We start from the raw sequence: 14,870 nt of genomic DNA on the forward strand, positions 1-14,870 counted from the left end.
TTAAAATTTCAAAAAAAAAGGTTTTCGATATTTATAAAAAATAAAGGTTAGAATGTGTTCCCAATTTGATAAATTTTGGAAATTAAATTTATTTATTTCATTTTTTTTGCTCGCTCCTATTTTTGTGATTCTATTTTCACACAAGCTCTCAAGAACTTTAAGTGCTATAATTTTTTTTTCATTTTCCCTTCTAATATTTGATGAATTTTATTTTTTTTCTTTTGTAGAGCATCTTTTAGTTATAATCTTTGAAAAGCGATAAATGTAGATGTAGTGAATAGTGAGTTTTTTTACGAAAATGAATTTCTTATATAGGCCCACAATAATAAATACACATTCAATAGACAACTTAAAATTTGTTTAATTACATGCATTTTTTTTATCTTGATATGATTATATATCATATCTAGTCATATTAACTGAAATTCGATTCAACTAATTATATTTTTTAGTACTCCAACCGTCGAGTCGAATTTTTTTGGAATGTCCCAAAGAATTGAATCATTTATTTGATTTTTTAAAAAGTTTATAATGCATTAATTCTTTCTTTTATTTGTTTTGAATATTTTAATTGAAAATGTATCTTGAAGGAACCTTAAATGGCAATTTACGTTAAAAATATTAGTATAATATTTTTCATACAGAATAGTTATTATACACATACATTCGAGATCCCTGACCTCACATGCACTACCAACAATATATATAAGATTTGAGCTAAAATAAATAAATCAATAGAGTTTCTTATCATTCTCCAATCTCCACGACTTCTTTCTCGTCTCCTCTTCTCCTGTTTTGTTTCCTAATCAAATTCGGCAAAGTCGCCGATTGAACCCGGGCCAGAATCAGCTATCTCTCTCTCAAAATTCATTGCTATGAATTTTGTGATTGTAAATGGTAATGAAATGCTGTGATGGAGTATTTAGCTTTGTATTTGAATTGTGTTTTTCTAGTACTCATTAATTAAAATATGATTTGTGAAATGTCGAGCAACTTAATTTGTTGTGATATTTATTTAAACATTACTAGTTTTAATTTAATTATGTTAAATTGCTGTCTGACGCAACAATAAACATTACCCATAGCTTTGTGGAGATCAAAATCTAAAGTATGATTCTTTTTCTCTTTATGAAGGTGGGTTTTTTCAAGTTTTCATAGATTCGGAATTTACGTAAATGTCTGAGTTACAAGATATATGATGAGAATTTTTCCCTTTTTCCCCCTTTTATCGTTCTTATTCAATTAGATTTTCAAATGATCAAACCCAACTTTGAGTTTTAAGTTGTAAATAATCATTTTTGGGAAAAAAGTGGTGTTAATTTAAATTTAAAAATTTGAAAGGTAAAGGGGTAGACTTCGTCTCATTATTCTGCTGCTAAATTTTTTATTTTTGTATAAAAAAAAAGGCATACGACTAATTATCTACTGAAGGCCCAAAAGAATGCAAAAAAAAAGATCATTGAAGAGTTGCCCCTTCTTCTTGCATCCGGTTTGTTTTTTTGTGTTGATTGCTTTGATTTAAGTTTGTTCCCGATTTTATATGCTTTTTTTAAAAGGTCCCCCGGGTCCTTTTTTGAGGTTGTTTTTTTCCCGGACATTAAGGTTTTGGGATTTTTGCTTGTTTTAGTTTACATGATCACCTTTTTCCCGGTTGAGCCTTTTTTTATTAAATATATATATATATATATATATATATATATATATATATATATTATATTGAAGGAGTAGATTTTATTCTTTTTTGGGGAATTTCCCTTTTGGAGTTACACAAAGAATGCATGGAAATGCCGGGAAAATTTACCCCCCCCATCCATTCTTCTCCCTCTCACACTCCATCTTTCCCAAAAAATTATTTCTGATTTAAGAAAATGTGCAGTTTGTGAAGAGGGGGGAAAGTAAGTTTTTGGTAGCAGTAGGACTTACCCCCTTAATTGTAGGCATTGGACTTACTCCCTCCACCCCGCTGGAAATCAATTTGGGGGAAACAAGGTTTAAAAAATTTAAATAAAAATGGATTGAAAAAATTTAAAGGGGAATATATCTCACTTTACATATTATTATAATAATATTAGGGAAAAGGGGTAATGAAAAGGGCCCCTTTTTGGGTTTTTTGGTAAAAGTGAAATAGAACATTATTGTAAAGGGGGAAAATGGGAAAAACAAAGACTCTTTCATGAAAACGGGGGGGATTACATATCGTTTAAATACCATCTTATTTTATTCTTTTTCTCACATTCCAATTGTTTGCCAAAATTTTAGTACTCCCCCAATCCAACCAAGCCCAAAAAGGATTTTTTAAGTTTCCCCCTTTAATTGAGCCATTTTTCCCTTTTTTTTAAAAAAAAAACTCCCTACTTTACTTTTTTCCATCCCTACTTTACTCTCTCTTTATCTTTCATACTTTATTCATTTCCCCCCACTTTTCAACACAATTTCTTAATCTTTTCCACAAGTTTTTGACCCCCTTCATAATTTTTGGGAAAATTATTTTAAATTAGTGTACATATACTCTCTTTTCCCGTCTGATAGGAAGAGGGGGAAAAAATTGTCAAGAGAGAAAAGGAAGAGAAATGGAGGAGGAGACTTTTCTTCATGTGATTCATGAACATCCGTTTGGTCGGATCCCCCTTTGGGCTACCCATAAAATTTAAAAATACAACTACTTCTGTTATGGTTGTCGGGAGACTCTTTAGAGATGGAAAAGGAAAATTTATGGATGTATTATGTGTGGATTTCCAAATTGTTGCACGGAATGCATGGAAATGCCGAGAGAGATTATGCATCCTACCAAAATCCTTCGCACTCACTGGCATTGTATGAATCTTACGGAACCAAACAATGTGCAATTTGAAAAAAGAGTTGGTATTGGGGGTTAGGCTACAGATGTAGCCAACGTTGTTGTGAGGGATTGGTGATTCATTTGGGATTTTGCGGGTGGCCTTGATGATAAAGATCCAGTGGGGCCAATGCAGCACCCAAGCCCCCCTCAACATGATCGATTTTCCAAGAAGACAAGGTGGTCCCCAAATTTCCCTGTGATGCATGTGGGCCCCCTGAAAAGGGGGACCCTACACCTGCACCCTCTGTGACTACTGGATACATGAAAATCGTGCCCCTTTCCCCTGAGCCCAAAGGACTTCCCTCATCATCACCCTCTCTCCCCCTCCCCTTTTTACCCTTTCCCCCTGAGTACATCCGTTTGAATTTGTTTGTGGTATATGCAGCACAAATTTGCCATTGAGACTTTGGGGTCAAATAATTTGCCCTTTGTAGATATGTCGTCCATCTCAACTGCCCCCACCTCCACGTAAATACTTCTTACTACTGTCTATCATTTAGATATTGGCTCAAAAATATTTAACTAACTATTTTGGTTTGATTTTCTTTCAGATTTGAACTAAAAATGAAAAAAGAAATACAATTGATGATGAGAAAGATGGTACCAAGTTTCCAATAGCAGTAGAAGACATGTATGAGGGGGATGATCAGGTACCCTTTGTTAAACCAAAAAAGGAAAATTCTCATCCCTCGCCCTTTTCCCTGACAATCACAACATCGGGGGGCAAGTATAAATTTTTCCAATCACCGTCATCATCTACTAACTTTTACTTATTTTCCCAAACCCCGCCCTCATCTCATGCTCAAAACAAAAATATGATGATGATGATGATGATGATGATGATGATGATGATGATGATAGCATGATGATGAAGATGATTTTTAAAAGTATTCCAAAATGGGATTAATATGCGATGGGTGCGCACTGCCCATACGTGAAAAGAAGCAAACAGATGATGATGATGAGTGTGAGAATGGTTACATGAGTTGTGCGAATGCAAATACTTTCTCCACTTTCCTGCTTCAACTTACCACTTGAGATCCCCTCTCTTCCAATTCATCCTCTTCAAGATCACAGCCTAACCCTTCAAATGTTGATGGCAAGCTAACGGGGGGATAAAAAACGAAAACCGTGTCGAATGGGCTCTATTACGCTTTTTACCCACAAATTATGCAGGTTCGAAATAGACATCAAGTTGGGTTTTACTGCCCCCCACACCATAAAACACGCATCTCACCAGCGACAAAAATCTGAAGCTAGTCAAAGCTGATGATTTCAGGTTTGGTGTATGTGATAACTGTCATTGGCCTATATAAGGGGGAAGGGGAAAAAACAGATGCAATAGCTGCCGTTCTTTGTATGTGGTAGATGTGTGATGCTACCGGCAACAAATAAGCATAGATTGGAGAATCATTTGTTGCCGTTGACATATGATGCCTGTGTTAATCGTCGGTGATTTCTACTGCAGCAACTGCAGGTCCAAATGGAGCCCACGATGTGGATGTATCACTGTCGTGACTGCGATCAATCATTTCATCCTAGATGCTTTCCTGCTACATCGGTGATTACAGAAACATCAAATATGGAACACAATATGTGATTTCCAACATCCATGATCATCCTCTTAGATTTCAAATCATATCCAAGAAAAAGAAATGTGACCTATGCCATCGAGAAGTATGATTGGCCTGGATTTCAATGTGTGTCGTGCTTCTTTGTAGTGTGTAAAGCATGCGGTAAAGGGCCATCTGATTCACATTGAATCAATTTTATCTTTTTAATCGGGTGTGTGCGTATATATATGATTGTTGTATTTTTATTTCCTATGTATTTGATTGTTCAAGCATAATTGCATATATAAAAACTTCTATAATTCTTGCGTATTTATTTTTTATTATTCTTGCACTTTTTTTAATAAATAAGAGTATCTAGAATTTTAGACTCCCCTACGTGAAATGTTGTCCATTTTTTCGTTTAATTCGTCCATTAAATATTGTCCACTTTGCCTTTTCTTTTTAGGTAAATGGACCTAACTTTCCAAATTTTTTTTTTACCCACTTTCTTCATTTTTCTTAAAACCCGTGGAGTCAAATATGGACTCATTTATAACGGGGGGAGTTTATACAAAGTCAAGAATAGTATTTCAAAATTCTATAATTCTTGCGTATTTACTACTATATTATTCTTGCCCCTTTTTTTTTATGAATGAGTGTATCTAGTATTTTAGTACTATATAACAAAGTCAAGAAAAATATTACTAATACTTTAGTATTTCAAACTTCGCTATACTATCTTATCATTTCTCAGTTTAAATTTCAAACGGATCCTTAATGAGTACTCCTACATAATAAACTAATGTGGTAAAAGTTGGAACTTAAACCAAAATTAAATCAGTTGCAAACAAACTTATTGATTTGCACGTATATTAATCAACTTTTTTAATTTCTTCCTATTTTGCAACCATAGAAAATTCTTATCAATATTTTAATCGTGCAGACATGGACTATAGAAATTAGAAATTATGTGGCTACTCCCCGCTAAATGTAACGCCACCGCTTTAGGATAAAATTAACGCTCCAAATTATATTTTTAACCATATACAAATATCACTTTTCACTTCATAACTATAAAATCTAATGTAACAAAGCTCTAAAAACTTAACCCTCATTGTTTTCAAAATCATTAATTAATTTAACTGTTAAAATTTTGAATTTAAGATCTGAGACCCATTATTTCAAAATCCGAAAGTCCAAAACAAGTATGGGTCCTAAGTTGTACCACAAATAATTCTAAATTGATTAAGGCCAATGTGTTACTTACTCAATTTGATAAACTTGGTAGGAGTAGTATAATTTACTTAATTTCTGTTCTTTGCTCTCTCCCTCTCTCTATGTTTGCCTGATTCTATTATTACACAAAGCTTTCAAGAACTTTAACATACACATTTTTTTTTCTTTTTCCATTCTGTTATATGATGAAGTTTCTTTTCTTTTCTTTTCTTTTCTTTTGTAGAGCATCTTAATCTTTGAAAATAAAAGTAGATGTAGTGTGTACTAAGAATGGTGATTTTTATTTTACGAAAATGAATTTCTATATCTTTTAATATAGGCCCACAAAACATTCAAGATAGACAACTTAAAAGTTGCTTAATTACAAGTCGATATTTTGATTTCTTAATCTTGATATGATTATCTATTCTATCAAGTTATATTAACTGAAATTCAATTTAACTAATTATATTTATAATACATAGCATTTGATTTAATTTAAACAGTTTATAATGCATTAATTCTTTCTTACATTTTTTTGAATTTTTTAAAATTGAAAATGAATCTTGAAGCCATCCTTAAACGGCAACTTAACGTATAATCAAAGTCGTATAACAATTCTTCATAGTAGGTTATTCGAGATGCCATCGACCCCACATGCACTACCTCCCACCCCAATAGTATACATACTCCTTGAACCTCATAACTTTAGCAGAAGTAAACAATAGAGTTTCTTATCCTTCTCCAATCTCCGTGATTTCTTTCTCGGTCTCCTCTTCTCCGGTTTTGTTTCATAATCAAATTCCGGCAAAGTCGCCGATTGAAGCCTGCCAGAATCGCCTCTCTATCTCTCTCTCAAATAGGTAATGTATTTATTCTAAATCTTCATTGCTGTGAATTTTTTGTGATTGTAAATGTTAACAAAATGTTGTAATGGACTATTTAGCTTTGTATTTGGATTGTATGTTTATATATTAATTATAATTATAATATGGTTTGTGAAATGGCGGGCAACTTTGTTGTGATATTTATTTTAATATTACTACTATACTTTATGTTAAATTGTTGTCTGATGCAACGATAAACATTTCCCATATCGGTAGTTATGTGTAGATTAAAATTTAAATAATTTTTTATATCTAAAGTATGGTTTTTTCTTTGTTTATGAGGTAGGAATTTTCAAGTTTTCTTAGAATCGGAATTTTGCTATATCAATATATGTCAGAATTACTATAGGAAACTTTATTTTGTTTCTTCGAATTTTAATGGGGACACCAACGTTTTATGAAACGTTGGTGGTATAATAGACACACAAATTAACTACGATCAAATTAATTTTTAGATCATCTTCCATATAATTTGCTTCTATAAATTATATGGAGTATCATATATATATGATGCATATATGGCTGCTTTGATGGGATATAGTAGTACTCCTTCCGTTCCCGATTAAGAGCCACACTTTTCCATTTCGGTCCGTCCTCAATTAAGAGTCACGCTTTATTTTTATCATAAATAGTAAGTAGGTCGACTCACATTCCACTGACTCAATTCACTCACATTTTATTATAAAAAAATCAATATAAAAAATTGGTCCCACATTCCACTAACTTTTTCAACCAACTTTTCTTTACATTTCCTAAAACACGTGCTCTGTCAAAGTGTGACTCTTAATCGGGAACGGAGGGAGTATAATATAGGAAGTCCAAAATAATTAGTACTCCCTCCGTCCCGCTTAAGATGACACGTTTTCCTTTTAGTTTGTCCCAACTAAGATGACACATTTCCTTTTTTGGTAACTTTCTTTCTCCAATTAATACACTCAACCATTTTTTCTCACTCCTATTAAAATATTCATCTTTCTTTATCTCTCTACTTTAATACTTACACTCACATTCTCTCTCTCCAATTAAATATTTTAACCAATAACTCACCAAAAATCGGAGGGAGTATAATCATAGGAAGTCCAAAATAATTAGTAGTACTATATATTGGTCTTTTTCAAAAAAAATGGATGTCACAATAATTGAGATTCGTTTGGCTTTAATTTAGTCAAAATATATTGGTTGAACTTTTGGAGAAAACTTCTTGGTATGTCTTGACTAGTCTACACGAGAAAACTTGTGTACCTACTCACTTCTCATCTGTTCGATCTAGGGCTGACAATTTTTGACACGACACGATAACACGACACGAACCGGCACAAAATTAATGAGTTTGGGCTAGAGCTTATTGGGTTCGTGTCCTTATCGGGTCGACCCATTAAGGACACGAAAATTTCGTGTCGGGTTCGTGTTATCCGTTAACAAATAATATTTTAATATTATTATATCTTATTATTTTCATTTTTCAATAATTATTAAATAACTCTTACAATCTCATTTTTCAATACGTGTTGTTATCGTGTCGTGTTGACCCAAAGTGGTTCGTGTCGTTAATGGGTTTGTGTCATGTTCGTGTCTGAGGGTAGCGGGTCGTGTTCGTGTTCGTGTTTGCGATTTTCTTAACGGGTCGTGTTCGTGTTTGTTGTTATCGTGTTCGTGTCGTTATCGTGTCGGCACGATAACGACCCGACACGCACGATTTGCCAGCCCTAGTTCGACCGTTCCCCACTTTTCTTTTTCTTTTTCTTTATCTTTTTCTTTTGCATTCTTATTGAATAAGATACAAGAATCCACGGCATGTGTTGAATTGTTAATAGTTATACTACTATTCATGTTTAAGATCTAATACATTTATCAAACTATTAAAAGTTTTACATTTAATTGCGTTTGATAATGCAATCATCAGTCCAATTATTAAAACGTCAATGTTGAAAAAAAATAAGAATATATTTTTGTTCCAATTGTTTGTATATTTATACTATAATTAATAAACTGAGAGTATTTTTTTTTTCAGTGTGAGTAGTGATAGGAAGAGGGCAAAAAATTGTTGAGAGGAAGATAAGAAGAAATGGAGCTGGAGAAAGTTGATCATATGTGTCATGAACATCCGTTGGGTCGGATCCTCCGTGGGTCGGCCCACCAAAGTTACTTCTACACTTTCTGTTATGGTTGTGATAGATTCTTTAGAGCAGGAGATGTAACTTATGGATGCAGTATTATGTGTGGATTCCATTGGTTGTTACACAAAGAATGCATGGAAATGCCTCGAGAGATTATGCATCCTCTTCATCCTTCTCATCCTCTCACACTCCATTCAGAAAAAATTCTTAGATCAAGAAACTGTGCATTTTGTGAAGCGAGGGTGTGGGGGTTATACTACAGATGTAGCCATGGGGGCTGTAATGGATTGGTGATTCACTTGAGATGCGCGGGGGGGCTTAAAGATAACGATGAAACGCACATGCTTATGTACCACCCAAGCCACCCTCAGCATGAGCTACGCTTTTCCAAGAAGACGAGGTGGTGCCCATTCCCTTGTGATGCCTGTGGTGCCACTGAGAACGGGGACTCCTACACCTGCACCCTCTGCGACTACTCCATACACCAGAGTTGCGCACTCCTCCCACTGTCTAAGGACTTCCCTCATCATCACCACCCTCTCTCCCTCGCCTTTTCTCTTCCATCTGAGTACATCGAGTATGATTTTGATTGTGATGTATGCTGCATGACTTTGCCATTGAGACGATGGGTCTATCATTGCCACCTTTGCAGATATGTCGTCCATCTCAACTGCGCGTAATGAAACACTCCTTTTTACTACTGCTACTACTACTATCATTGGCAAAATCATTTAATTAACTCATGTTGTGGTTGATTTTCTTTCTTTCAGATTTGATGATCAAAATGAAAGTGGAAGTGCAATTGATGGTGATGAGAAAGAGGCTACCAAGTTTCCAATAGCAGTAGAAGACATGTATGAGGAGATGATCAGACCTTTCGTTAAGCGACAAAAAGATCAAATTCTTGTCCCTCATCATGATCATGACAATCACAACATCGGTGGCAAGTACAGCTTCTCCAATCATCCTCATCATCTATTAACTTTTATTGCATTTTCTTCAGCTTCGTCGTCATCTTATGATCACCACGAAAAAAACGACGATGAAGATGACTTTGAAAGTATTCCAATATCAGAATTAATATGTGATGGGTGCACACTGCCTATACATGAAAAGAAGCAAACAGATGACGATGGGTATGAGAGTGGTTACATGAGTTGTGATGAATGCAAATACTTTCTCCACTTGTCCTGCTTCAACTTACCACTTGAGATCCCCTCTCTTCCTATTCATTCTCTTCAAGATCACAGCCTAAGGCTTCAAAATGCTGATGGCAAGCTAACAGGTTGGATAGAATGTTATATTTGTAATAGTGAGGCGAATGGGTTGTATTACGCTTGTACTAGCTGCTGGTACGAAATAGACATCAAGTGTGCTTCTCTGCCCAACACCATAAAACACACATCTCACCCGCGACATAACTATCTAAAGCTAGTCACAGCTGATGATTTAGGGTTTGGTGTATGTGATAATTGTCATAAGCCCGCATCTAGTCGAAAGGAGCAATACAGATGCAATAGCTGCATATTCTCTGTATGTGGTAAATGTGTGATTCTACCGGCAAAAAATAAGCATAGGCTGGAGAATCATTTGATGCCTTTGACATATGATGCTCGTGCTAACCGTCCCGGTGATTTCTACTGCAGCAACTGCGAGAACCAAATGGACCCCCGGAGGTGGATGTATCATTGTTATGACTGCGATCAATCCTTTCATCCCCAATGCTTTCCCGCTACATCGGGTAAGTACAGAAACATCAAATATGGGACAGAGCGCGTGATTTCCCGTATCCATGACCACCCTCTTAGATTTCAAATCATATCCAACAAAAAGAGATGTGATCTATGCAATCGAGAAAGGTATGATATGCCTGGATTTCAATGTGCATTATGCTTCTTTGCAGTGTGTTATTTGTGTGTATAATGACTCTTTAGGAAAAGCTAGAAAAAGCCTTGTTTTATAATGACTAGTATTTTTAACTTCACTTTACTATCTTATCATTTACTTCAACTTTTATCAATGTTCGTGCAAACATGGACTATTGAGAAATTATGTGGCATACTCTCCCGCTAAATGTAACGCCACCGCTAAAATTAAGCCTCCAACTTTAAATTTTTAAGGGTCCGTGTACTAGCTAAAGCGTTACGTCTGTCCGGTGGAGATCATATTCACTCTGGTACCGTAGTAGGTAAACTTGAAGGAGAGAGAGACATTACTTTAGGCTTTGTTGATTTACTACGTGATGATTTTGTTGAAAAAGATAGAAGTCGCGTTGACGCCTAATATCGCGAAACTTTCTAAAACTTTATTTTTACACACGAACTTTTAACTTGACATGCATATAATATCACCGTCGATAAAATCCGACTAATATTAAAATGAGATAGATAATCATATCCATTCTAGTGACTTTGTTATCATATAACTATCATTTTTCAGCGATTACCATCTCCGACTTGCTTTGATGATAAGTGAAATATAGTCGGATTTTGTTGCCGGTGATAAAATTGCAACAATTATATAAGTTCGTGATGTTATATGTCAAGTTTAAAGTTCGTGAGAAAAAACAAACTTTTTGAAAAGTTTTGTGATATTAAACGTCAATGCCCCTATTTTTATCATCTACAAATATTAATTTCACTTTATAACCTTAAAATCTAATGTAGAAGCTTGTAACAAAGTTCTAAAAACCCTCATTGTTTTTAAAATCTTTAAACCTTTTGTCCCTTTTAAAGTTTTGAATATAAGGTCGAGAATTATTTCAAAATCGAAAGTCCTAAACAAGTATGGGCCATAGTTGTACCTCAAATAATTCTAATTTAATTAAGGCCCAAATAAATAAGCCCGATATATCTCAAATCTCCAATTTTTGGGTCTTGATATCTAATTAATACTAATACTCTCTACATCTCATTAATGAGAAACTATATGGTTCAATCTCAATTTGCACATATATTAGGAAAACATATTTATTTTTTTTGCAAATATATTTTATATGCAATTGTTCTAATTCTTTCTTTTTCATATAAAGCTATTTTTGGAAATTCATTTTAGTGTGGTTTGTGTGACGATAAATGCTATTTAAATAGTGGAAAATTAATGAAATTTTCCACCTAATTATACTGTAAGAGTTCGCTTTCAAATTGAATTTTGCAATATTTGTTTAGCAGTGCATAACTCTGTGTTCAGACCTAATTACACTTTTTAGTCAAAAAATAAAACCTAATTACACTTTTTTCCAATTTTCGTAATAATAGCAAGCACCGGAGATAGTTCTCTTTTCACATTCTAAATTCAGCAATCAGTAGCCAATCCCTTGTTAATTACGTGGTTATTTTACATTATAATCCGAATTTTTGACATGTTTTGATTTTCTAACTCGAAATCAAATGTTAGTCACCAGCTTCATTTTAACAAACTCTAGCAAATTTATCATAAAAGAGACTTAAATACAAAAACAAAACAAAAAATCTACTAGTATCATATTATAGTAAAAATTTGATTTAATGATAAGTTTAAAAGGCAAGTGTTACATATATGGGACATGGATTCAATAACTTTTTTAAAACTTTGTTTAAATGTCTCCCACAACTTGAGCCGGCGAATAGGACCCAATATTTTCACTTGAGATTTATTTTTCTTTAATATTTAAATTTGTCAAATTGTGCAACTAGTGCTATCTCCACTTGCTCTATCTCTAAACCTGTCTAATTAATCTTGTTGACTTCAATGAGGCTTTATCTTTGACCTTTTTGTTTGTGGAAAAAAACATGTACTAGAATAATTAGCTTTGCCCTAAAGCCACATGATATATTGGGGAAAACAATAATTCATTTTTTTAGAAGTTGCACAAATATGTTAACCAAGGAATGATTATCCCTAGCTAGCTCAATGGGTATTTGGCTTGTGTTCAAGTCAATATATACACTCTTTTTTGGTGTCTCTATCAATGAAACTAAATTACTTTATGAACAAGTTGAGATTGGCCCATGAGAGGCATGTCTTGTGCAATCATAATGACTTTCCATTTGATTTGGTCTTTTTCCAAGCAAAGTTTACAAAAGAAATTTGTCATTTAAATCACAATATTTAAGCAAATTATGATCGATCCCATAATGTTTGCATACAAAATATCAAAATATTAAATTTTATTGTTTTCTGAATTGTGTCATCCGTGTACAAATCAACGTCTAATGATGCTCAATACGATGTTGTTTTGTTGCAATAAGTTTTGCTCATATTTTGACATGTCCCATAATACTTGAAAACAAAATATGAAATTATAACATTTTTTTTTCTCAATTACCCATCAATGTACAAAACGTATGATACTGTTCAAACGACGTCGTTTCATCCAAACAGTGATCTCTTTGTGTATTTAATTTTCTTATTTTTAATGCAATGACGTCATTTTGAGTATAATCAATCAAAAGACATCGTTTTTCACTTGAACGAAATAATTGAAAAAAATTAAAATTTTATATCATTTAAAACATTGTGCTATTGACTAAAATTTGATTTAGTTTCATATTTTAAATGATTATTATTCTATGGAAACCCATCAAACTTGTATATGGGACTTGCCTTTGCTCACAATTAATTACTATACACTTATACACTCACATCTCTTTCTCAGATGTGCATGTGCTTTGTTTGTATGTGAAATGTGTGTGGGTGAGATGATTACTGTGCTCAGTGCTTACGAGCTAATTAAGCAATCAAATAGTTTTATTATACAATATTTATTTAATATTTTATTTATTCTTTTGAAGTTGAATAAGAAGTAAGCATGACATGTACTTTAAAATAATTGTTGCCTATACATAAGACAAAAATATAGGCACTCTTTTTATGATATACTAAGCGTTACCAATTATTTAATAATTTTCTTACCTCGGAACTGCAGAGAGCATGCCAATGGTAAGTGGTAACTAATCAAAAGTTTGAACATCATAAAATATGAATTAGGAATACTTAGCCAGAAAGTTATGTCAAGTAGGTGTTAGGCCCAAGAATTAGGCAAGATTAGCTAAAAAAAGTTCAAATATGGTTGTTTGCAAGTTGTGTTTTCATTATAAAAAGAGTGATGCTATTAGGTTATAACGTAACTTTATAGTATAATTTTGAAATAAATAAAATCGGTTGATTTGTTTTAGAGCAAAAACCCACAAAAATTGATCAAATTCTGGTTTATATTGCAACTTTTAAAATCAGCTGAAAAATTCATTGGTTTATTCACAATTATTTTACAGCAAAAAAAAAATCTATATACGGAGTATTTTGCTATTGTTTTTCATCAATTGACGTTGTTTTCTTTATAAAATAGACTATATTATTTAATTAACATGCTGAGATGTCAACATATGATTTTTTGGCAATTATATTAGTTATAATTTTAAAAAACAATGTTACTATAAGATAATTGTAAATAAATTCAAATTTTATGATTTTATACTGTTGTACATAATTTTTTTTATTATTATATCTTAGACTGGAGTCACATCACCTCTCTTTGTAATAAGTAGAAATGATTAGTAATATAAATATATTTGAGCATTAAATAAATTTATCAACTAGTAGTACCTTAGTACTATTATTTCAAATTAATTCTTTTTTAAAAGTACCTTTTTATGGCAAGTTATATTTTGGCTGACTTTATTCTTTCTAAATTTTGAAATTCCAAATGAAAAAAAAAAACTAATTTGGGAGAAGGTAGAAAGTGGTTTGTGGAATTGGAGATATGGTCGGATTTATTGGTACAAATGCACTAATTTGACCAAAACAATTAGTTGCACTAAATGCATAGTTAATATAAGGTGCAAATTGTGACATGGACCTAATGGATAAGATTAGTGTGATATGTCCAAATTGATTTTTCTTTTCTGAATATTCATAATCTATATATATTCAAATATTTATGAAACCATATAAAAGAGATGCATTTGATTATCAACTAATGGGATCATTAATTTAATTGTCATTGAAGTTTTGAACACATGCCCTATTGTGTGTCCATATTCTCTAGCTTATTTTGTACATTTTCTACTTGAAAGATTGCTATGAATTAAAGCTATTCTAGCTTATTTTTTTGATTAATTAGAAATCCAACAACGTGGGACACATTTTAATGTGTGTTTGATGTCAAACACATGGTGACTTTATAGTGCAAGTACATCTAGTTACTTACTAATTACACTAAATGCCTATTAAATTGGACTATAAACATGCAAATTTTATACATCAAAAGCCTTCTATATAT

General features: G+C 32.9%; 1 protein-coding gene across 2 annotated transcripts; it reads left to right on the forward strand.

Annotated features, from left to right (window-relative positions):
• Positions 1-6,340: 6,340 nt before the first annotated feature.
• LOC125220656 lies at positions 6,341-10,736 on the forward strand. Of its 2 annotated transcripts, XM_048122810.1 has the most exons (4): positions 6,341-6,470; positions 8,506-9,287; positions 9,382-10,144; positions 10,258-10,315. In XM_048122810.1, exons 2-4 carry the CDS (start codon positions 8,560-8,562, stop codon positions 10,306-10,308), a joined length of 1,542 nt encoding a protein of 513 aa, XP_047978767.1. In that variant the 5' UTR covers positions 6,341-6,470; positions 8,506-8,559; the 3' UTR covers positions 10,309-10,315. The 2 variants fall into 2 exon arrangements, with proteins under 2 accessions (XP_047978767.1, XP_047978766.1); XM_048122809.1 differs by having other exon boundaries at positions 9,382-10,736.
• Positions 10,737-14,870: the final 4,134 nt, after the last annotated feature.

The sequence above is a fragment of the Salvia hispanica genome, chromosome 4 (genome assembly GCF_023119035.1).
Source record: "Salvia hispanica cultivar TCC Black 2014 chromosome 4, UniMelb_Shisp_WGS_1.0, whole genome shotgun sequence".
NCBI classification, from domain to species: domain Eukaryota; kingdom Viridiplantae; phylum Streptophyta; class Magnoliopsida; order Lamiales; family Lamiaceae; genus Salvia; species Salvia hispanica.